Below are 26,534 nucleotides of genomic sequence, written 5' to 3' on the forward strand. Positions count from 1 at the left end.
TTGGGGTGTACTGAAAACTAGCATATTTCCCCCCCCCCCCCCCCGGTTAAGTGAAACAGTTGAACGTAGTTGAGTTTACGAATTTAATTTATCAGCATAGATTAGATGTTTTGTTTTTCCTTCTAAAAACCAGCGGGAATTTAAGTTAAAGGTAAGGGCTAGGGGTGAGCTAAATTCATTAGCCGGACTGATCCTTTTTGCCGGTTGGTCAACCTTTGTTTTATTTTTGGACGTTGATTTTTTTTTTGTTGTAACTTGGAAATATAAAGGTATAATCTCTCGAGAGCAATCACAATGCTGCGTCACCGTGCGTTGCTGGACGGGATGGTCCAATACCTAGTCTCGTCATAATAGAAGCTACCAAGAAGTAATGTATTTGGAACTGCCAAGAACTACAGATAATACTCATGTTAAATGTAAGTAGACAGTGAAAACTGTTTTAAAAATGGCTATGTGTATTTATTAGTGTTGTGCTGTACTACATGTGATATTTTAAAGACCATTTGTGCATAACATGGTATTTAGTTGTCGTAGAAGAGATTATATTTGTCGTTGATACAGTGTATCCAACTGATGAACAGAAAAATGTTGCACTTTAGGGCAAATAGGATCACAAAAATCTGGTGAATAGGGTCAAAAAATAATATGTCCAGTTTTTCTGAAAGAGGCTTCTATTTATTTGTCTCTTTAAGATGGGGAAATATGCAAACAAATCTTCAACTTCGTGGAATCAGAGGACATACAGAAAGCGATTAAGGCATTTAGGGAATGTAAGAACCAACAACTGGCACAGAACTGTTTGGTGTTCCTTATTTGTATCTCCAAAGAAGAATACACAGTGCTGGACAAATCCTTGAGAAACAAGGGGGTAAGCTACTTTGACCATGAACCAGAATGATGAACTGGTATCGCAGTTACTAAAATGTTTGTGTGGTGTTTGCCTCGACCCAAATGATGTGAGAAAGGTTGTGTTCGAGTTTGTCAAATCGACCGGATGCTCTCATCATCATGTTCAGTCAGAAAACTTCAGTGCTGAAGGGAACAATACTGTTTGTGGGATCTGTAATGTGAAGTACTAATACAACAACCCTGTTCCTGTGAAATTGATTGATTGGGTACAGTGGCAAGAAAATCACGTGAAATATTCGACTGCACAAGGAAGAATAAAGTTTATTTAAGGAAGATGTGTGAGCAAAAGATACACTTTGAACATAAGGTTTGTATTGGAAAATCAAAACTGATATAATGTATATTTCAATGTTAGGTAACTGACACGCACTTAAGGCCATTTCGCACCCTTCTGTGTATACGGGGAAATGTCCCCTTATCTAAAATTCTGACTGAGATTTAAAAAAGGGGTGTAGATAGCCCCTTGGGAAAAACTAAAAGTGCAAGGTTGTAAAGAGACCTGCACGAGACAAACACGACACATTAAAAAGTCAGAACAAACTAAAAACCTCCTTACAGACGGTGGAAGAGTCCAGCTCTTCGCAAAAAACTAAAAACACCTGATAAAATACTGCTGTCATCACCCAAGAGGGATGACAAACAGCCGGAAAGGTTAAAAGTCTGCCGGAGGTAAGCAAGATGGACACATTCAACGAGAATGTGTCGGATGCTTAAAATAACATTACAAGCACGACACAACGGAGGGTCCAGCCCTTGCAGTAGGTGACCATGCGTGAGACGGCTGTGTCCTATACGCATGCGGGTAAGAATAACGTCTTCTCGCCGAGAGGGACGAGACGAGGAACGCCAAGCACCTATGGTGGGCTTAACAGAGTGAAGCTTGTTGCCCGTTTCCACATCCCACTCGGTCTGCCAAGTGTCAAGAAGGCGACAACGGAACACATTCTGCAGGTCGCTAGCTGGCAAAAGGTGGACGAGAACGTCGCCATCTGCATCAACAGACTTGGTGGCAGCATCAGCTGCTTCGTTCCCCTGGATGCCCACGTGGCTAGGGACCCAACAGAAGTGTACATCTGTGCTGACAGATAAGGACACAAGCCGTCTGAATATGCGTTGCACTACCGGATGCCGGGAATACGGCGAATCCAGAGATTGCAACACGCTGGTCGAATCGCAGCACACAAGGACTTTCTTCAGCCCATTCACTTCTGCAAAGTCCAGTGCCTTTAGAATGGCGTACAACTCTGCCGTAAAGATGGAACAGGCAGGATGTAGCGCGAAACTGGAACTTTGAGAGTCTAGGACGAAGGTGCAACCAACTGATTCGACTGTCTTGGACCCATCCGTGTAAAACACATTAAAATTGGGGTGCTTCGCACGAAGTTCTAAAAACCGTTGCTGGTATACAACCATTGGTGTTTCTGACTTTGGAAGGGCAGTCAGAGAAAAATCGATAGAAGGTGCAGGAAACTCCCAGGTAGGGAGAGGCGGAATGAGTGGAGAGACGCCAGGAAGGTCACTGTCAACACCAAGTGCTGACAGGATCTCGTCTGCACGAACACCAAATGGTCTAGTGGCACTAGGGTGGAGCCGATACCTTGCCAGCCTACTCTTGTCGGAGATGGTGTCAAATGAAGGATGTGAAGGCATCGAGCGAAGATGAAGGAAGTAGTTCACTACCAGCCGCTGTCTTCGCAGAGACAGCGACGGCTCAGATGCCTCTACGTACAAACTAGCGACTGGACTCGTACGAAACGCACCAGAGCACAAACGTATACCAGCATGGTGGACGGTGTCTAGGATGCGAAGTCTAGATGGGCGGGCAGAAGAATACACAACACATCCATAATCAAGCTTCGACCTGATGAGTGCACGGTACAGGCGAAGCAGTACCGTCCTGTCAGCACCCCAAGAAGTATGCGATAAAACACGTAGAAGGTTGAGAACTCGTAGACAAGAGAACTTTAACTGGCGAAGATGAGGTAGCCATGTTAAGAAATTATTAGTTACTGGAAATTATAGTTAAAGGATCACTCTATTACAATATTTTAAATTTGAATGAAATTAAAGGAAATATTTAAATTGTTAGATTTTTTTACCCAATTCATCCTAAGTTACCCTACTGATGTATATTCTTGCTGTGTGTGTTATTGTTCTTGTACTATAAACATTCACTGGAGGGAATTATGAATCACCCTGTATACGAAGTTGTTCCTCATGTTGTTAAACAACATTTTAGGACCGTACAAAATTGTAGTTAGAAAATTGTTTATTTAGATATTTATTTAATTCCACAGAATTATGAATCAATAGTGGGCAGAAGCATGTAACTTAGGTTGTCCTGTATATTTTCTTCCACTGCACTAAAAGAATAAGATGTACCATTTCTCATTCCTTTTACATTCTAATTAATTCCCTTACTCTTTGTTGTGAATGTGGGAACCAAGGAATTTTGAGCTCTGGTTGGGAGAGGATAGCATGTGCTGTCTCCCGTGCTTCTCTTAGTGGGTGGAAGCACCCATGTAATGGCTGTCAAGGTCTTCCAGCAGACACAGACCACCAAGTGCAGGGAGTAGCACCAAAGTAAACCTTCAAGAGCCTCAAGTGCATGTAATCAAGTTCAAAATTAATGACACCCCAGAATAAACAATATGAAAGGAACCCAAATGCAAACATAACACTTTCTTGAACGTTTACATAAGCACTGTACGTAATTTCCAACATAACACTTTCTTGAACTTTCACATAAGCACTGTAGGTAATTTTAAAAACAAAAAGTTTTAGGTCTTACAAATGGATACTTCTGCTTCAGTTTAACTTTTCTAGGGGAGGAATTGAAACAAAGTTAAAACAAAGATGGATAATTCCTGGGACCCCTTGCAGAAGGATCCCAAAGTGAGTCCAAATTTTGAGTGAGGTACAAAAACTTTCTTATATTTTTTAAGTTTTATAATTTACAACATACATTTAAGACAAATTTAACACACACCCCATGCAACATAAGAACAGCACTATTCAACAGTTAGAAGCAATTCACTGAATGTTTATGGAGTAAGGCGAGGAACATTTAGCATACACAAAATCTTCTCTTACACTGATTCAATATAACAAAGGTATATTTTTCATCAGAATATAAAATACCTGATAATGTTTGCAGGCACTGGCCCGTGACAATGTCCCAGACTTTGACTGTTGAGTCAGCATTCCCTGATACGAGTATATTATTGCGTAATTCCATGCCCGAAGTTAACGACTGATGGCCCATTAGTGTATGGCGGCAGGCTCCAGTTTCAACTTCCCATACTCTTATGCTGGTATCTAATGAACCACTCACTACATGCACACCATCAAACTGAAAATATTTCAAGCGTACACAGATCAAAATATAAATATTTAAAATATATATCACTGATGTGTATTTTTCATTGTTTCCTGCACTTAGCAGCATATTCAAGAAACTACAGTATTGACCATTATCTTACAAATCCTGCTTTACATTACAGCAAACAATAACCAACACATTCAAATCTGAGGAAAGCGATACTTATTGCTGATAATTTTAAAGTTCTATGCTTTCTTTCTTAAATCTGTGCACAATGGTAACAATAACATCATGATGTAATCAATAGAGGCACATATTTTTGGTAAATAAAAAAGCAAAAGTTCATTACAAAAACAGAGTCGATTGCGAGTTAAAAAGTGGTAAATAAAATAAAATGTTGCTGTTATAGCAGTGAACAAGCGGTATATAAAATTACACTTTGGTTTTAAAAATGTGAATATAACCATAATTTGATTTAAAAACTTCACTTACTACCCAAAATAAACATATCCCTTCTAATAGCACATTTATGCCATTACCAGAATATTAAGTTTCTTCTTGTACAAAGGGGGTCCATTTTCAGCAGAATTAATCAATTTTCCGTGAATTGCATAACTCGCAGGATAGTTCTTACTTTGGAAAGTGTCGTGACGGTAAATAAACTATAAATTTTGTGTTTAAGAGTCTATTTTGCATTTTGCAGTTCATTTCACATTATTTCGTGACAAAACAAGAGTAGGAAAATGCACCTCACACCTTTCAGAAACATGAAATATTAACGTTACAATGTGTTATTTCACATTTCGTGTTTTTGTTAAAAACGAAATATGCAGATGATAAGTGATTGATCCAATACAACAATTCTTAATGTAATTACTAGGGATGAACATATAACGTAACAGCCCTTGAGGGTCAAAGCCTACCTACTGACTTGCCGCCATCACTCGCACATGCCTCAGCAGAGACGGGTGATCGATCATCCAACCAGTTATAGCGTAACATGTAGTCACAAACCTCCGGTCGTTGTAGGCTTTCTATGACCGGGTTACCCTACTCATTCATAGCTCCCCAATTGCCTCAAGATGGTGGGTAACCGAAGGTCCCACACACTGGGCAAAATCTCAGGAGAAAAGTTGTTATGCTTCCTCGCCAGGAGACTCGAACCAGCATACATCCTGTAGCCCGAGCTCAAAACTTGATGCCTTAGACCGCACAGCTACTGTGCAGGGATATATTGCTAACGGTTTTAAAGTTCTATGCTTTGTCTCAAATTTGTGGATAATGGTGACAATCACATCATGATGTAATCATACATACATATTGGCAACAGCTGACACAGATTAAAACAAAAACTAACTAGGGATGAACAGATATGAAATTTATGCTCATACTGATAAAGTAACAATATAAAATTTATCAAGACTTAATAGCCAATATTCTACTGATCCAACATAAAGTTATGAATGGTTAATTAACCCTCTTAATTAGTGTATGTAACCATGTGACTGACTGCAGTGGATTTTACTTTGAAAAAGAAACTGCTTGTTTAGAAATTTACTTTAAAAACTAAGGCATATGAATTAAGTTTATATCCATAAAAATAATAACAAAATTGCAGAATATTCCACTAAATTACACAATATTTAAAGACATATTGGACCAGTAAAATAATAAGCACAAATTCAAAGATATGCAAATTTACTATTATGTAAACATACTTGTTTAATAAAAAGCTACTTGAGAGACCTTGGCCCTCATAGAACTGTTGAACCACTGAGTGAGGAAAATATACATTTCTCAGCAATCACACTAATGAATAAAATGTTACACCCTCTCTTTCACTCTCTCCCAACTGCCCACTTCCCAAATATTATTTATTACACAAGAGTTTAAGACGAGCAAGGAAGAATCCCATTTGAAGAAAGTAGATCAAGTTAAATTTGTATAAAGGATTGAAGATGAAGAAAATGGTCTACATGCAAAAGAATACCCTCACAATGTTTAGTGCTGTATGTCATTCCAAATTTTGGGCAAACCAAGAAATAGCATAATCCATGAGCAGTTTTTCCAAGAAGTTGCCCAATGTACACTTGCAGGAACTTAGTTTTGTAAAATGTTGTCATCCTTGTTTGATGTCCAGGAACCAACCAACCAAAAGATGAATTCTAAGTTTGGTTTGTATCTGGTGACAACAATTGTTTGAAGAAAATTTGCTCACCTCCCTCTTGAAGATGATAGTTGCTTTGCTGAGAAATAACTTCATGTTTGGTAAATCTACATTCATATCAAATGAAAAATGACGTGAGACCTCTAATGTGAAGATGTGCACATGTGACAGTACTATACAAACTATTACAATAAAACATATTAAACAATGCATTGTTGGCTACAGCAAATGACTCAACTGCTCAAAAATATCTGTAGTTTCTTCATCCCTAACACTTCTGATCATCTTCAATTTACAACCACCAAAATTCTGCATGGTATTTGTGTGACCCTTCCATATATTGTACACTTATAGTGTAGTTGTATTCATGTTTTAAGTGCAATACATAAAAGAACTGTATCAAACAGGTACAGAGAGTAACTGTATGTGTATCATGTATGCATTTATTTCCAAAATTTCCAAGTATTGAGATTGAGAGAGAAAGGAGAGACAATGGAGCATACAGGAGTGTGAGAGCACCTACAAGAGCTGATCAACAAAGAGTGAGACTGATTTTTGCTTCACAGCATCCTGCATTGTTAAATGTTTGGACAAGAGTGGGTACATAATACCCAGAGATGGCAGCACCATTGGATCCATTGTTTGGCAGCAACGCTCTTTGTTCTAGACATTGCATGTATTTCGTATAACACACAATAGAAGTGAGGAGAAGTATGTAGCAATCAAGTGTACACATGTCGTCAGGTACTACGTCTCTTTGTGGTGCAAGTGATGCTTTTCAGGAATCAGTTATCACCGGTGATGAGTAGTGGGTGCACCACAATGACCCAGAAGGAAAACAAGCCAGCACAGTATGGAAATCATCAGGGTCTCCAACACAGCAAAAGGCAAAAGTTGTTCCATCTGCAGGAAAAGGAAAGCAATGGTGATCACTTTCTTTCACCGTAAGGGAATGGTGTACCAGGACCAGTTCCCTGCACAATACCATTACAGCAGAATACTATGCATCAGTGTTGGTGAAACTGAGGAGAAACATTGCGAAGGAACAACCAAAACTTCATTGGAATGGATGGTGACTTCGTCATGACAATACTCGAACTCATGTGGCATGCCATGGCATACATATTTGGCAAAATACAACACCGCCTGGGTACCACATCCCCCTTATATTCCCACCAAGCCCCCTGAGATATTGTTTTGCGGACCCTCAAGCATTGCTGAAGAACTGTGAGGTGATTCTGAAGGATCTCACGAAGAATTGTTTACATCATGTGTTTGTGGACTGACAGAAACACTGTTGTAAGTGCATTCAAGTTGGGGGACTACTTTGAAAAATATCATGTAACCCTTCCACCATATGTACAAAAAAAAACAGTCCCACTCTTGGATGATCAGCCCTCATAATTTGCAAGAAAAAGTACGAAGAGTAAAATGTGATAATATCCTGAATAATCACATAATCACTGTTCCACAATAAGACAAACATAAAAAGGTACTTAGCAAGTGGTTCCACTTCCGATATGCAATATTTCCACCACGTTTTCAAGGCCTTCTACACACTTTCCACAAGAATCATACACACACACACACACATTAGTTGAAAGGAAAAATGATAATAGGAAAGTTGAAGGCTGCAGCCAACTGTTGAGCTTTCTTACCTTCCTGGAAAGTCAACGACACAGAAGTCAACTGTTCTAACACTACAGCAGAGATGCCATGTTACGTAATGATAACAGAAACACTTGTCAAGTGGTTTTTTACATTTTCTTACTGAATGGCCAATTTTGGTGATTCATATTTCCCACCACACATCAAAACTCACCTGCAAAGAATACACACGATTGGTATGACCTTGAAGAGTATGTAGACACTCTTCCCTTTCAGGATTCCACACTTTTACCATGTAGTCATAAGCACCACTGACTACCAAACGTCCATCATACTGGACACATCGCACTGCAGCTAAATGTCCCACTAACACATGCAGACACTCCCCACTTTCAATGTTCCACACGCGCAACGTCGCATCACGAGAACCACTGACCACCCTTTAAGAGGAAAAAAGAACATAGTCAAAAAAAGCAACTGACATTTTGTGACATACCTTGTTACATTCCCTTAGATTTAAAGCAAAGGTTGAGACTATTTTTTTATGCAATTCTTTCTATAAAAATCAGCATGTCTACTCACTGCGTATTTTAAATTTAAATTTTCAGTTTAGTGTGAGTTTTTGCTTTCCTTGCATATCTTAAAACTTTCCCACGAATAACACCATTTAAAAATTAAAAATCATGAATCTGTGAATAAGCACAGTTTGCAATTAAAAGAGAAATTGTATTAAGTCCAAAATTTGTTAATGTTGTAACATAGCTCTCGAGCGTCAGCAAAAAGTAGCAAACTTCACTAAACAAAACCACAATGGTGAAAGATTTATGTTCTTGTTTATAACATGATAGTCAGAAACTATATTCTAATACATTAATAGAAAAATGGAAAAATTAAATGAGGAATAATGTTAGATACAAGGGTCGTTCAACGTTGACAGACACATTTGTGAATAAAAAAGTAGTAAATAGCTGGAGAACGATAAGACTGCCAGAGGATGTACCTTTATCCTTCATGAGTATTGAACATTTGTCCCGATGTAGTTGGCGCATGGGCAGTATTGTTAGCAACAATGACAGTGTGTGATCAAATTCCTTGTGAAGGAGAACCTGAAACCAGCTGAAATTTTGAAATTGCAAGCACGGTATAGGAAACAAACAATGTCACAGACAAAAGTGTACGAATGATGTTAACAGTTTGGCGAAGAATGAAAGTTGCTGAAGAATGAACCACGTGGACAAATTTGTCCGACTGGAACATACAAGGTATTCTTTTATGTGGATTTTTTGGGGAAAGGGTCATGATTAATGCCCAGTATTCCTGCACATTGATGAAGGGTTTCATACGTAGTGCCATTTGCAAGAGAAGACCAGGGATGTCTGTAAATGTCATTCTTCACCATGACAATACATGGGCCCAGCAACAACTCTCCAAAAGGGTTTTGTTTCTTACACAACAGACTTAGCCCTCAGTGATTATATCATATTTGTTTAAAGAGCATGTGAGAGGGAAGAAATTGAAGACAGATGAAGCACTGACAAAAGATGTCCTGCAGCGTCTACGACAGCAGTCAACTTCCTTCTACACCAAAGGACTCAGGGAACTGACACAATGATGGCAGCAGTGCTTGGATGCTCATAGGGATTCCTTTGAAAAACCCACATAGTTTGGTGCTTGTAGGTCTTTCCATTTTTTTCCTAGAAATAAAAGTCTTGGTCAACCTTGAACGACCCTTGTAATATTTGCAAATCTTAATGTTCAAATTGCAAGAAAATATATTTTTGTGAGATATGAAACACATCACTGGAGAATGGTCCACCTGGAGACAATTGCTGTCGAGTCTCAACAGAAAGAGGCATAATTACAAATACTTTAGGCAAAGTTCTGTGCAAAGTACAAAAATTAATACCTATTTCTTCAGAATCTGCAGCAAAAATGTGATCGCACCATGGAAAAGTGGTTGCTTCCACAATTATCTACACGTTTCAAGACACTAGCTTCAGGGATGTTATACAGTAATTGGTAAAATGCTCCTCCTCCTTTTTTTTTTTGTGGCATATGAATAAATATTTTGTGAAATACCTGTTAACTTCGACAAATTTATTAGACCCTAACATCACATTTGTCTGTGGAAAAATTTTACTAAATTACGGAAGACTGCTTAACTGCTGTGCTTTTAGAAGGGTGTTAGGAGACAGGTGAATCTTGAACATTCTAGTGACATCACTGGTCCACATAATGCGTGAATAAATGCTACTTGGTGTTCATGACTCTCATTTCATAACTCACTTCCTTTACGCTAGTGACTTTGCTGTTTTTCAGTTCACAAAAAAGCCATTTTCTTTTGTCAAAGCTGTGGTGGTGTGTAGATGTATTTGTTTAAAATGCATGTTGATTTTGAGGGCATGTTTGATGTTGTGGTAGCATAAAGACTTGTGTGTCAGTGGTCGTAGGTTCAATTCTGTCACAGCAGAATCTTTTTCAAAAGGCATTTGACAAAATATTTATTCACATTGAGAATAAATGTAGTTATTTCCTTTCAAGAGATTGCAAGTTGAGCCTTTAGTGGACGGAGCCTTGCATGCCGGAAAGCCTCTCTATATGGCAATTTTTCAGGCACATGTTTTTTTTAAACTCCCACAAGTACAGAAAAATGATAGCTAAAAAAACATAATATTTTGGCCCGCACGATAGACCAAAGTGAATTTTAAAAAATTTAGTACATTCCTACAACCATTCCACATTCCATTGAAGGCAGACAGTACATCTCGGAGAAAAAAATAATAATGTTTAAGATCAACAGCGTTCCCAGTTTAGAGAAACAATTTCCAGAATTTTGCTTCTAGCGTCAGTCCAATGGATGCTGGATGGACCAAATTTTGGAGGCAAGCACAACAAATGACCAGTCTTTCAGGGTATGTAATGCCCATGGTCCAGCTTTGAAACAAACGGAAATTACTACATTCAAAAATGTTGCGTAATATTGGATAATTTGAAGTTTGGGTCTTCGGTCCCTCTCCAGCCCCCACTGTGACCCTTAATTATTACATGTTGTTAAAGTGTTTCTATTTTCTCATTATTATTACAAGTAAAAGTGAAATATATCAGAAAAAAGCACTGGTCGAGAAGTTATAGCCCTTTTTAAAAAATCTTTCCCATCATGCCAAGAGGGAAACCTACACCTGTTCATGAGAATCGGATATGTTGGAATTGAAATTTGAGGAAGTTATTTTCCATTATTTCTCACTCAATGTGTGGCGGTAAATGAGCAATCAATCTGCTGTCAGAACCTCAACACTTTGCTCTGTTCCATAGAACATAGAACTTCCCATAGAAGTTGAAAAATCATGGGAACGCGTGGTTTCATGTAGCAATTAGGATTAATCCATGTATAACATAGTTTTCTCTTACATACAACTTTGGAAAACGTGCGCATTCTACAAGCACAAATGTGGTTATTTTCTTTTTTAAGCCTCAAAACACAAGAATGTTGGATTTCACAGTATTTATAGTTGTTTAAGAACATTTTACAAAAAGAGTCGTGAAAAATGCAAGAATTTACATTTTATGCCAGTGGTGAATATACACTATACATTTCAAATGGGTGAAAAAAGTGTCCTGATATTGCTGCACATTCATAACACTGGCTTGCAACAATTAACAATTCTTAGTGTCTTTATCGTGTTTGCAAAACATCAAGGTTGCTACTAATTGAAACTTATTTTCTGCATGTCCCACGTATAAATCAGTACAAGAAAAGTGAAAATGTACTGGTTTCTGGCACCGTGGTTGTGATGCGTATAAAAGGGGCCTAAAAGTTGACGCTGAGCCTTAGCAACAAGATTTCCTCTTCTCATGCAGTGCTTCCTAACAGCATCTTTCAAAGCAAACACCTGGCACATTCATTCCATCGCAAAAGAAAAGAAAAAAATCAATCAAGGCAAAATTCCCTCACTTTCTTTGACGTCTCAAATTCTCAGACTTTTCCCGGTTTTCCAGCATGTCACTACCCTGCCACTCTATGACGATATGTAATGCACGTGCCGCAACTTTCGAAAAAAAAAATTAAATTGAGGGGTTTGAAAATTTTGAATTTCTAAGGAAAATTTTGAAATTTGGGCCTTTGCCCTTGCTGGACACTTAATTGCCAATGTTACTTAAAATGTTGCTTTCTACTCATTCCTACATTTAGAATTCAAATTGTTCAAAAATATTCAGTGGTCGAGGAATCACGGTCTTTTATCTTCAATTAATCCCATAGTAACAAAAGGGAAACAAAGTGCTTTTTCAAACGGCGCTTAATAGTACCAATGGATGTATTGTTTTGTAATTGAAGTAAATAATACCTTTAGACGTCAACTAATGAACAAAAAAGACAGAGCTGTGTATAGTGTATAGTTTTCAATAAATGCTATGTTGAGCTGAAATGGCACGTTGTTTACAGTTTTCAAGAAATTGTACGTTAAGTGCTGCCGTGTGCTAACCCGTGTTTTCCCCCCTGAATCCTTAATTGTCGGATATTGCTTAAAATGTTGCTTTCTACTCATTCTTGCTTATAGAATTTAATTTTTCAAAATGATGCACTAGTTTTGGAGTTAGAGCCATTCTTATAAATCTATCCCATAATAATACAGCTGTAACGAATGCAAACTAAGGGTTAATAGTAGTAACAATGGATGTATTGCTTTGTAATTCGAGTATATCATACCTTCATATATATACTGAAGATCAAAAAAGACATCTCAAATATCATGTATAGTTTTCAAGAAAAGGCTCTATACTCTGTCCCAGTATCTCTGGAGCAGGCGAACGAAAAGAAGTAGTGACGAGATGACACACTGGCTCCACCAATGAACATCTGAGAGAAATGGCATTTTTTGGAAAGGGAGGAAAGCGACTGCAGTTACCAGCCTTTCCAGCAGTGTGCGCTGCTTTGCTCTGCCCACTCGATTTTCCCCACTTATCTGACGCTATTCATGGCCTTGCTCCAGAGATATATGGGATAGGACATAATTATGGAAGAATAAGTATTTGGTGGGGGTACCATAAATGAAGGAGTAACACTCAGATATTTTTGGTACTGAGTTCACAGCCCTGTCTGGTAAAAATGCTTGTCTTGCAACTCCATTCATCTCCTATAAACATACTTCTTTGTACATACACCTTTTTGGACAGATAGCAAAAATAAGCAAGTTCATGCCACAATGAAGTTGGATTTGGTAATATTGCTATATTTTCAGCTCTGGTGGTTTTTCAGGTATTGAAAATCTTATACAGAGGCAACAAGAAAAGATAAGTTTCGGTCAGTACACTAAAAGTACAAGATATATATATATGGACACAATTTATCACTTTAGACTGTTACACAGAATGTTGTTCGGAATATTTCCAAATGACTTGCAATGCCACCACCACTGGTTGTTCTATCGGACCATCAGTGTTGTGAACAATCACCCTACATCGGAGTTTCCAGTGTAGCAAACTATATTCGAGAATGGGCATGATTCCATTCCTCTCTGCAGGCTTTCCAAAGACCAGGGAAGGTGTGTGGATGGTGATGCTTCAGACATCGTTTGTAGAATCCTAATGTAGTATAACATTAGTTTAAAGAACTACTTACGCAAGTGAGTATGCAATTGTTGAAGAACGACGTTTCAGGGTACAACTGCTACCTTCATCAGGTTCATAATTCTTTCTAAGCACTAAAACATAATGCTGCGTTGTAAAGTGTAATAGATGATTAGGTAGAGGGATGGGTTAAAACACTTAAAAACTGTCCTTGACATATTTTAATTGCATACTCACTTACGTAAGTAGTTCTTTTAACTAATGTTATAGTATTTTTAGTATTGATTATATTATATAGTGAGTAATATGCACCCAGCCACAATATGTTAGTTGATCCTGTATTCAGCAATGTGGTGCAGGAGGAGTTGGTGCACGCAGGCCTTACGCAGCCCAAGATGGTTATGGATGGTCACGTTCACAGTGCAAGGAGCCATATACACTCTCCTGGTCATCTCACATTCGATTGGTGGATTTTCCTGGCATGCCATTTGCTGAATCTCTCGGAACACAACAGGCAATACTTTCACTGCCGTCATCTTATGGGTTCCTTTTGCAGGTGAATGTTTACCAACAGGCCCCTGTTGTGTCTACCAGAACAATCTCTCTTTCACAGTGGTTTCCCAATGGGCAAACCATTCTCCTGATACTGTTTTAGTATTCGGTCATATGTGAAATGTGCATGGAAAAGGTCCATGATATATCCTTCTCAATAATGATTCACTTTCAGTGCCATTTGGCAGCTACATGCACGACACTCCGGCACCTACACAACTGATGATAACAGCTGCATTATCACTCCAGCTCAACCCCACAGATGACAGTGGCATCACAAAGTCATTTGGCTATATCAACAGCCTTCTGTACAAAAGTACAGCTTAACCAAGATGAAAAGAACCTGGGTAAACTTGTGAACTAAAGTGGACAGTCATCTGTTTTTTCCCCTCTTGCTTACCCTTCGCTTGTGCCCAAGTGCAATGTTCACCTTTTCTCCCCTGCTTCATTGTTATAAATTGGCACTGAATAAAGATGACGATAAAGTGTTGAACAATGCTTGCACATTTTAGTAATGCAGAGGTAGAATTGCATGGGAAATACAAAAATTTGCAGCAAATAGAAATGTAAATGATGCATGAAAAATACACAAAAAATTTCCTAAAATCCAGCAGGTCTTATGAAGCACTGTTTTGAAATTGACTATGAACATACAGAGGTTGATTTATTTATATTGAGCCGAATTCGAATGTGCCACGTACCTAGGAAATGCAGTGTATCCACCACCGGTTGTGTTCGATCTGCAGGCCACCACTACTGACCATTGCCCAGCATCGGAGTTTCCATTGGGAGACTGCGTTGCAGCTGGACCATGGGTATTGCATCCCGTTCCTCGTTACAGGCTTTCCACAGGCTGGAGACGGTGCGGACTAGACGATGGGACAGGCACTGCTTGAGGAGTACGAAAGCACAATAGTCCATTGGACTGGCATCTGGACTCTTGACAGGGATGTCAGAGAAAGGGAATTGCAGAAATTCCAGTTTCCTGTTCCATACGGCGATAGAATTCCAGCAATGTTTTCGCCGTGTGGCTGGATGCCTTGTCTTGGTGCAGTTCAACCTGATTCACGTCTTGTCCGTACAATGATAGGATTTCATGCTGGTACATTTCAGTCAGGATATGAGTCTGGTAGTACGCAGCATTGATTTTGACGTTTTGCTCCACCTTTCAGAGATGCAGTTTGCCCCTGTACGAGAAACCGGCCACAATCATGAACTCTTTTGGGGTCTGTATGTAATGACACGAACTTTACCACAATCTGTGAGGTAAATCCAGGCCTCATCAAGGGTCACTCCAAACTTCCACCGATCACCCGCTAGATGATGTTCATACAACCACCTGCAGTTCCTTTTTCGCTCAGCCACATGATACGGTTTCAGGGCATGCACACTGCTCTTGCGAACGACCTTGAGGCGTAAATCCCTGTGAATGGCGCAGTTGATTGTCACCTGCGATGTTCGGCATTTGCTGGACATCACATGCTGTGGGGGGGGGATTTTCGGAGGTCGCCATATGCTGAACAACACACAATAGCGCAGGGGTCCTCTTCACGGGAGGCTGGTTTCTAGCTGCTCGTGTCAGTGTGATGGGCCCAGGACTCTGTGCCGCATATTTCCATATAATACAAATCACAGTGGCACGACCTACACGAAAATTACGCACTTTACACGTTTCTACGATGCACGATGCCGTGAACTTCCCGTCGGAAAGGGCAACAATGTACCCCTCCCAGAATCTGTTCATTTTCGGCAGCATCAGACTACGCTCAACCACAGTGCTCTACTGCATGACTAACGAGATACTGTTGCTTGCCTCATGGCAATCTCATGGGGATGCGTTGTGCATGCACGGTACAGTCACACATTCAATTCGGCTCAATATACATGAATCAACATCTGTATTACCCACTTTCATGTAGTTGCATGTAAATATAAGAAACATACCACTGACACACAAGATCAGCAAAACTGGTATGTGAACATTTAAATGCTCACCTCAGAGATACACCCTCAAATTCAAACAGTTCAATCTTACAAACGAAACAAATATTAAGTAAATCTTACTTTTTGCCATGGAGATGCATACACCGTACTGTAGAAGTATGTCCATACAATGTATGAATGCAATGACCAGTTTCAGCATTCCACACTTTTAAAGTTCTATCTGTACTACCACTAATTATTATGGTTCCAGCCATTTGGGATGACCACACTCCACCGGTGTGTCCAACTAACGTTCGGAGACACTGAAATGCAAAAGTCGAAATATAAATTAATAATAATTTTAATCTTTCAGAGCAAAGACCATTCTTATATTCTACCAGAAATCTTCAATGCTGAGCAACTTACCCTTTATTTTGAAATACCTTCAGACACTAATTAATAAAAATAGTGAAAGTGTTGCACGAATTTGCAGTTGTTAAATGTAATGATGCATAGCATGTCTAGTGTGACACACTGATCCTTCATTTCTGTTCTTATATGATAAGACACTTCACTTGTGTACATTCCATCCTTGATAAAACATCACAAGAAAAAGCAAAGAGTAATGTTGAGGGAATGAGAGGGCCAGGATGTGAGTCCATCATGGCCAATTACTAAGGGGCATGCATATTTAGTTTCAGACGAAAAAACGAAATTTGAAATAAAACATTGTATTGTTCATTTATCATGTTTTTGAAAGGTATGAGATGTATTTTGCTATTATGTTTTGTCATGAAACGATGTGAAATGAACTGTAAAATGTGAAATAAACTCAACACAACATTTAGGGTTTATTTACGGACACGGCACCTTCTGAGGTCTAATTTATCCTGTGAGTCATACAAATCACAGAAAAATGATTAATTCCGTTTTAAAAATTTGAGAAGCAAAAATGGACTCCTCTACACAGAAATAAACTGTAGCAATTAAAACTATAACTATATAAATGTGCTATTAGAAGTGAAATGTTAAATTTTGTGTAATAAGCATGGTTCTTAAACCAAATTTAGGTTTTTATTCACCACATTAACACTGAAATGCCATTTTATAAACCACTTTTGATCCCAAAATATACCCAGTTTTTGTACCGAAATGGGTGATATTTTATTCACCACAAATATGGGGCTCTACCAATCACCTATCATTGAAATGTGGATTCAGATAATCCTGAACACTGCAGGCCCAATGGCAAGGTGTATTCCTTGCTGGAAAATATGCCACTTTTTTTTTTTCGGGAAAAATTTCTAACATGTCAAGATACATATTCGAATTAACAAACAATGATGTGACAACCCAATCACATATCATACCAAGTCAAACATTTACCTTTGGGCTACTATTTAAATCTCTCAACTCTGTTATCTCAACAGTGAGAGACGTTGCATGAACAGAAGTTTTCATGCACAAAGCCGAAGCTTCGTTGTTGATTGATTTGCTTTATTTCACTTAGCTTTTTGTGCCACTTTTCGCTAATTTGCGAAGAAGGGGATGATTGATGATCTGATGAAATTGATGAATGACACTCGCAAACACCCATGCCCAGGCTGGGATTTCAACCCGAGCCCCCTGGCAACACACTGTCGTTGGTGACACACTTCACACTCTGGATGATTTCCAGATTGACTTGCTCAAATGACACACACCTCTTTTGATGCCTTCCGAACTTCTTTGACCAGGTTTTCATTTACTTGTACTAAGCTTTAATGCATTTTGCAGATGGAAGGTCCCACTCATATTCTGCTCTCAATGTTTGTCAAGTTTGGATAACAGAAATTACACCACACAGCTTTGTGCTGTACCTTCACTTTTCTGAATGAACACAATAACAAGATTCCTACAACCACTATAGATATCTAGTGGGGTATACAGAATCTTTTTTGAGTTCTTATTGACTTAAATCAGCCACAGACTTCTGGAACATGTTGCATGATATATACAAAAGCCTGTTCAAAAAGGAACTGAACTCTTTTTGTAAAGTATGTGTATAAATTCGTTGAAGAAAACCACCAGTGGTGGTGCCTAGCAGTGTCCTTAGTTATTAACTTGGCCCAGTTTCAAAGCTGTTGCTAGCCTCAGTAACACCAGTGAGGTGAGTGCAGGTGTGTTGAGTGCCAGCAATGATTTTCACTTACCCTACCATGAAGAAACTGGAGGAGCAGCAAGTATGAATGAAATTGCAGAAAACTTTTAAAGATACATATGACATGTTACATGAAGCCTATGGCTGGAATGTTGCAGTCGAACATAGTGTTACAAATGGTAGATGCTTCAGAGTGGGTCGAACCTCCATCAATTGATTGATTGATTGATTTGGTGATTTAAGTCCACTTTATGCACAGTAAGGCTAATCGAGACTGGACCTACAGTTTAAAGTAGGATCCGAACCACTATGTGCCTCCACCGTGCCATCGGGGAGGTTCGAAGAAAAGGTGCAGTACAATAGGCCACAGATGTGGCAGAACAAGTCCTGGATGGTTCATCATGATAATGCACCTGCTCATTCCTCATTCGCTGTTCAGGAGATTTTGTGAAATAACCAGACACTTGTTGTCCTACAACTGACCTACTCCCCTGATTTGGCACCTAGAGACTTCTTCCTCTTCGTGATGTTGAAATAACCCTCAAACCCATTCCAGACAATAGAAGAGGTCAAGGAGAATTCACTATGGGTCCTACAAGCCATTCCAAAACTGGAGTTTCAGCAGGCATTCCAGGATTGGAAGAAGCGCTGGGAGCGGTGTGTGCACAGTGGAGGGGAGTACTTTGAAGGAGATACTTCCAAATAGCTGGTGAATATTATCATTTTCTCAATTTTGTAAAAAGTTTGGTTTCATTTTGAACAGTCCTTGTAATTCGATAAAGCCAGAAAACCATAAGATGAAAGTCACACTGCATAACAAGCATAACAAATTAATGAAACCTACCTTCCCTGTTGTGGCTGACCAGACTTTCAAAGTGTTGTCATCAGATCCACTGACTATTCTATTCCCTGAGAATTGAAGACAGGTTATGACATGATCATCGTGACCTTTCAAAACCTTCGGTGGTCGAATTGGTTTTATCCGCCAATTCATTTCTATTGTATGTTGCCTCATGTAAGCAGCCTGCAAACACATGGAAGTACATGAATCAGAAATGACATGATAACACTGATAAACTGAAGTATACATTCAAAAACAAATGAGAAATTATGACTTGACCAAGGTTAGAATTTGGAATACACGCTGGTTCACTTCAAATCAACTAAAGTAATTTCCTTTTTGCATTCTTTTCTTAATGTTTAGAGAATTATAATAAGTACATCAGCACTGAGGCTATTTGTACCCTTCTCCGTATGGGCATAAAAGTCACTTTGAAAACAACAGAACTAAGAAGTCAGTGAATTAAAAGCACAAATATTGTGAAAATTTTTATTTTGGAGGCTTAACTCCTACCAAGAACAAATTAAAGTGCATTATGACAAAAATCATTGAATTCTTTATAAAAAATGGTCTCTTTATCCATTGCATTGAATAAGTGGCATAAAAAGTATATTGAATATACAATAGTTTCTTGTTGGCCCATCATAGGTTTTGTGGCCATCATTGGTTTTGAACATTGCACTGGATATTTTTGGACTCCTATATTGTAGCAGATAGAAGATTTCATTTTGTTTTGCAGCTTCCAGGGAAAGTAATTCCCACAAAGAGTATACAATATTTTGGTGATAGGAGCACCTGTTACAAGAGGCTTCCATTCTCTATAGGTTCAACCATGAAACATCCAGTTGTGCTAAATTATTCGAGTATGAGAATCTCATCATTTATGAAAAATTTCTGCTTACATATTAATATCTAAAGTAATTTTACAGATCATTTGTAAAGACGTTTTAGGTGGTCATTTTCAGAGCACTGATGATACATAATAATTATGAAGATTTATAAACTAGCATAATTAAGTTTCCTGGAAAGCACAATGATTCAATTCTTTCAGTAGTAAGCAAATAATATACGTATGTAACTTTGTTCATTTTCTAAAAAGGGTTAAGTATATAAACTACAGAAGCTGGTAATATTTTATTCCATTCCTGTAAAAAATTTTCTTAAAAAAAATGTGTACAAAAACCAACTTGGAGATGTCACATTATTTGTACATTTGTACAATATTTGTACAATATGCATTTTCTATTCCATCAAAGGTTTTAGCTATCCCCGAATTTTTATATTAAAAATTGTACGTTCTTAAAACTGAGAAGAAATAAATACTGTTGAGAAAAATTCCTCAAGATTCAAGCAACGAAATAATTCCTTAATAACATGGAAGTCCATGAACATTTCACTTATTTCTAATTCTGAACTTACCTTCCACGGTGATGCAACACTGGCCCCCCTTTGCCTCCTCCTATTAAGCGTTTCCCGGACATCGTCTATCCCTGCTTCCCGACACTTCTCCCTCCACAAAAGGTTATCCTCCGCTAATACTCTCCAATACCTACAAGTCTGAGCTGCCCGTAACAGATCACGAGGTTCAAGGAACGACAGCACATATAGTGCAAGCTGTAATCCAATAACATATTATTAGTACACGAGTAACTGGATTGAACTTTATTGAGCAATTTTCACACCAAAAGTACTCCTGAGGGGCATTGGTGCATGTACATTAAAAAAAATACATGTTGGCATCGCACATAATATACAGGGTTAGTCAAAATTATGTTAACACTAATGGATTGGTTTGTCCAATTTAATGTTAACATAATTTTGACTAACCCTGTATATCTATACATCAATTTGGCAGCATTTTTTTATAATAATATAACATAATAGTAAAAACATACAATGACAAATTATTTATTTAAGTGAACTAGTGCTGTAAAAGTACAATATCATATAGTGCATACAATCTAAATTTATTTTATAAAGTTATTTAATTCCTGAAATTCTTTAGCTGAATCATGTTACCTCATAAATACAAATAATATAGAGATTTCCTTAGATTATCACAGATGTTAAAATTTAAATATGTAAATAAACGGTTCTTGCAAACTTGCATTAACTTAAGTATAAATGTAAGGGCTGGCCAAATGAAAATGGCTCACCACACATAAAATTCAAGGCATACAGAAGTTGGTAATACTGTTAATGAACAATACTTTCAATATTGGGAAGGAGGGAAGCACAGTGACAACTTGCTCATACACACTCATTGTTTGTGTATTGCACAGAAAATGAGGGTAGCTTTAGTGTATTTTCTAGGGCTGAGCCGATATCAACATTTGCCCATACAGATTCCGATACCAATGCCGATACTTGTATAATTTCAGTTCAAAATAACAAAGGCTAGTTACCGAGTCATAAAACTCATCACATCACATTCTATTTATGATATCAAATACTCCCAAATTATTCTCAATTGGCATAATATCACTTAAAATTTCGTGTGACATTTTATGTGAACTTCTTTGTACCCCCGGAGGATGCAAAAAAAAGAAGTTTTGGAAATGTTGCAAGCATTGTTAAAATGTTGCAGATACACCAAAAAAATGGGTGGATTATCATAAATGTCCCTGCTTCATTTCATGATCCCCAATTTCATTACCAAAGTCTTTAAGGGGAGAGGAAGTTATAGCGTGTAAAATAAAACTTATGTAGCGCATATAGCATACAACTTGCAAAAGGAATGCAAAATAAATACAATTGTAAGCAACATTCTTATCGTTTGGATTAACCTGGAGAGTGAGGAAAACTACAGAAAAATATACACAAATACAGATCTGTATATTCAATGCTCATTTGGCAGCTCCGTATATCCCCTGCTATCCATTATTCTACGTCATTTGCAACAAAAACAAGTCACTGCAGTGTCAGCATTGGGTAGCAGTCACACAGAAGGGTAGAACAAAAGAAGAAAATACACAACTCTCCCTTTCATCCCTTTCCCTGGAACTCAGGAACGAGCCTAGCATTATAATAATGCTAGTTTCGAAAACGTCAGGTTTTTGACCCACAATTTTGTGAACAAGAATTGGCAAGAAATTATTTATTTTATTTCCACATAGCGTTGACCACCAGGCAGTTAAATGCCTTCAATGTCACTTTTGGGCACAGTGCTTTCACTTTAGCTAATTTGATCTTGGCATCTGCTTCCCAGGAGGAAGATGTACATGGAATTCTTGTGCGGATGAAGTTCCAGTTTCCAACACTGATTGCGAGTAATACCGCATTTATGCACGTATAATGCACACACTGCTTTGGGAAAATGTAATGTGCAGTACAATTCAGGTTCAAGAAACGGATTCCTTTGTTAGAGGTCCTATAGCTGTTGCTACGCTGAACAGTGAATGACATCATACCTATCATACCTATTCAACGAGTCACCTGTTGCTATGTGGACCAAGAGGAGAATACTATACTCTTATGTACACAGTCACAAACCCATGCCACCTCCCCTCTCTAACCAATTGTGTTTAGCATCCCAATGCTTTCACTTCTGTAACCACCTTGTTTATTCTGTAGTAGAAGACACCAAGATCCAAATTAAGTTATGGATTTGCAGCAGTCAGGAAGTTATTTTCTATTATTTCCCCCGTGACAGACAAATACCAATGATACACCTCTTGTGTGGCAGGAGGTGGCTCTTCAAATTCTACAAGAATGGTGCTGCTTTTCTCAATGTCTCAAAATCATCCAATACAAAGTGAAAAATCATAGGAAACAGCCATTTCACTTTTGTGGGTTTAATTTAAAACTATTATCACTAAAGCAATCCAATCTGGTCATTTGTATTTGTGCCTGTTGATATGTATGCGTTATATGCTGTGACACAGTGAAAACATGCGTGGTTTCATGTTGGCTGTCTGAATTATTTCATGCACTTAAAACACACCACAGTTTTCAGGGGCAAAAAATTCGGAAAAAAGTGCACATTATACATGAGTAAATTCGCTATTAAATTTTTACAATGCACACCCGTGTTAACATAAAATGGTACATAGGGATGAGCAGTTGAAGAAAGTGCCACTTTATCTGAACAGGTATGTGCATGTATACACAGGGATTGTTAATAATTGCAGTACCAAAACAAAATGAGCTGCAGTAGTCCGATGGGAGAAGAGATCTTGGTTCAATCCTGGGAAAAATTTTCTTCCAAAAATATTTTTTATTCCTGTTCTTACATAGGCAAATCTGGGCCTCACCAAGCATCTTACCATAGAATGGGGGGTTTACTCTAGGGGCAGAGGTACATATGGAAAAGACTTTGGTGTTGATCTCCTTGACCAAGATCTAGAAATCTTAAATATCCAACCTGACTTCATTACACGGTGAAATCCAGAGGAGACAAGTACACCTCTCTTTTTTTAAAACCAAAATAAAGTGGTATCTACTTAGCTCTAAAGAAATTATTAGCCCTGTTATATTTCCATCTCTATACTTACTTCTTTTGGCAACAAAGAAATGAAATCTCTTTGAAATTGAGGTTCAATAACTTGCATCATATGCCTAACCTGTGTAGGTTCACAGGTTTCTATTAACTGGTCAATAGCTAACATCCGCTCAGCATTTGACCACCTCTGCAATAAAAATGTAATAAATATTTATATATATATATCAAAATAATTACTGAAATAAGTTAAATTTATATCCCTAACCAATATCTTCCATTGGGTCATATTTGACATACTTCTCTTTTACTGGATTATATTTTTTGTTAATGGATAATGGTATATAAACAATAACATAAAACACCACAGCACATGGACAAACTTTTGTCAAATGTAATGCCATTACAGATTCAAGTTATTTGAATATTTTGATCAAATACTGTTTATTAAGGACCCCAATTGTTATTTCCAGTTTTGTGTCATGAGCTACTTCACAACAAATAGTGGTTCATTTTTCTTAGGTGGGTTGTTCTTGACCCAATGGGAATGTCATCGACTAAGAGTAAAAAGTCTTGACATTTCTTACTAGATATTTTTCTCCATGTGGAACATGCATTTCTTTTTATGCATTATCCATGCATAGATACAATTTATAATAAATTTAGGTTTTACAGTTTTCCTATATTTACAGTACATATTCCTAAAATGTATTGTAGGGATGGGCTGATATGAAATTTTAATATGTTATAATTTCAACAGTTTGTCTCCCTTGACCATTTCTCATATTATTCTTTTTATATAGAAAACAGTGAATGCCAGAAATCTCAATTATTTTACCTAGTACAGTCAAATCTCAGTTATACATTTTATGGGGGACAGAAGGGAAAAAACGTATTATTGAAAGATAATTAAAATTGTAAAATTAAGTACACAAAGAAAGAAAAGGAGTACTACATATACACTAAAGTTTGCTGTATTGCACTGATCTGTTCTAAATCGTATTGTAAAATCACGAGAAATAGACAGTAAAGGGCTGGGGGAGGGGGGGGGAAGGGATGCAAGCAAGGTTTGGCGTGTATCTGGACATGTTACAATTGTTTGCTGTTCCTCAGTTGCTTGAGATGTTATTTTTCAACAAGACTGTGCACAGCCTCATTGAGGTCGAGCAGTTCATGCCTATCTTGATACAACTTTTTCTGAAAGATGGTTCTGTCGTGATGGACCAACAGCTTTTTCCTGCATGCTCTCCTAACATAACACCATTATTTTTTTCTATGGGGTTATGTCAAGGGCAATGTCTACATAACTCCTGTTTCAGATCTTGCAAATCTGCAACAACGGATAACCACAGTCATTACATCGATCCCTCGTGTGATGTTGGTTAATAATTGATTGATTGATGATTTGGTTTATTTTACTTCGCGTTTTGTGCCTCTTGGCTAATTTGCGAAGATGGGGATGAGTGATGAAATGATGAAATTGATGAATGGACATTCACAAACCAAGCCCGACCAGGATTCGAACCCGGGACCCTTGGCGTCGCAGCGCGATGTGCTAACCACTCGGCCACAGGGTCGGGCATGTTGGTTAATAATGTATGGACAGAAATTGAATATTGACTAGACTACGTGCTACATAGGGTGCTCACGTGGAGATATTGATGTGTTCCCTGTTGCCTATTAAACTTGGTTAGATTTCCAACATTTTGTCACAACTTTCACATCTCTACCTTACATATAGCAGATATGAATAAAGTTTGTAATCAGGGAAAGACTTTTCGGACACCCTGTATATTAATTTTATAATCTTGGTATGATTGATTGATTTGGTGTTTTAAGTCCACTTATGCACAGTAAGGCTAATCGGGACTGGACCTACAGTTTAAAGTAGGATCCGAACCATAATCCATTATGTGCTTCCACCGGATAACGAAGCAGAGACCCCTTCATTGCAAGGCGACAACACCACCACTGTATCATCGGGGACTTACATAGTGTTTCTGATCCCTTGTGATCAAATGTTGATGTTAGTCCTGTGATAAAGTTTAGAAATGCCATTAGTAATTGTCAGAAGAACCAATCTTCTAGAGAACAGCTTTACTCTTCACCATCTGCTCATAAAACTCACAGAAAAACTTACTCCACATGAGACAATACGCAAGGGAGACGAAGTGTTTTTTTTCAATTGGTGCTTGCAGAAAGAAAAAGCACACAATCACTGCTTTTCTTCAGAACCATTCACATGGTAAAAAATAAGTCACAGTGTTCAATAATTCGTTTATCTGAGATTTTGTTTTGTACAAAAAAAAAAAAATTATCAGTCTTCAACAACCGTATTATCTTTAAATATGAGGGTAATAAGACATCAGAACCCCCCTTCCTCCGCTGCAGGCTACTGTTGACACCCTCTCCCTTCCTTCAGCTTGCTTGTAATGTTTACGACAGGCTGGGAAGTGTGGTGCCAGTTACACCTGGACAGCCAAAAGATATCAGTTTCCGATTTACAGTGGACAGATACGACTTGCTCAACACAATGCAAAGAACAAAAGCACGATTATTTAGCACAGGCCAATCTCGTTCAACGGTGCATTGCCCATTCCATGCCCTCCGATGCAAGCAACATAAATAGAATTCCAAGTCGAGAGTCTGGTCCCCTGGTTGCTGCTGATAAGAAAACCTGTAGGGGAACAGGAACGAAATCTTGAACTCCAAGAGCAACATTCTTTCGAGCAGCACAGTTAAAAATGTGTAACTGAGTCTTTTCCTTGTTGGGACTGAACTCGTTGAACGTATAACTGGAAAAATTGTATATCTGAAAATCGTATAACTGAAATAGAAGTGTATGAAGCCTTATGGGAATTGGCAGGGACCGTCAGGAAAAAAACATACTATCGTGAAACGTTTAATTGCGATTTCATTGTATTTACATTCCATATCTTCTCTCTTTGTCTTAAAGAATTTATTTTTATAATTTGACAATGAACAGAAATTAAAATAAATGTGTTATTAAGTGTAGAGGCAGTGTTTAGTCTGTCCCACCCATGACACAAAATTGTTCACATCTGGGAA

The 26,534-nt window shown here is 38.1% G+C and overlaps 1 protein-coding gene across 3 annotated transcripts in view; it reads right to left on the reverse strand.

The window, feature by feature from the left end:
• The window catches only part of ago (F-box and WD-40 domain protein 7), a 126,581-nt gene that overhangs the window by 19,138 nt on the left and 80,909 nt on the right, over window positions 1–26,534 (reverse strand). For all 3 annotated transcript variants that reach the window (XM_083126316.1, XM_083126317.1, XM_083126315.1), the window contains exons 5-10: window positions 23,521–23,655; window positions 20,447–20,641; window positions 19,031–19,210; window positions 16,188–16,369; window positions 8,221–8,446; window positions 4,051–4,261 (exon numbers count right to left, since the gene is read on the reverse strand). In XM_083126316.1, the coding sequence (XP_082982442.1) occupies window positions 4,051–4,261; window positions 8,221–8,446; window positions 16,188–16,369; window positions 19,031–19,210; window positions 20,447–20,641; window positions 23,521–23,655 (1,129 nt within the window). The remainder of the gene's footprint in view (window positions 1–4,050; window positions 4,262–8,220; window positions 8,447–16,187; window positions 16,370–19,030; window positions 19,211–20,446; window positions 20,642–23,520; window positions 23,656–26,534) is intronic.

This window comes from Lepisma saccharinum, chromosome 8 (assembly GCF_977018435.1).
Source record: "Lepisma saccharinum chromosome 8, izLepSacc3.1, whole genome shotgun sequence".
NCBI lineage: Eukaryota > Metazoa > Arthropoda > Insecta > Zygentoma > Lepismatidae > Lepisma > Lepisma saccharinum.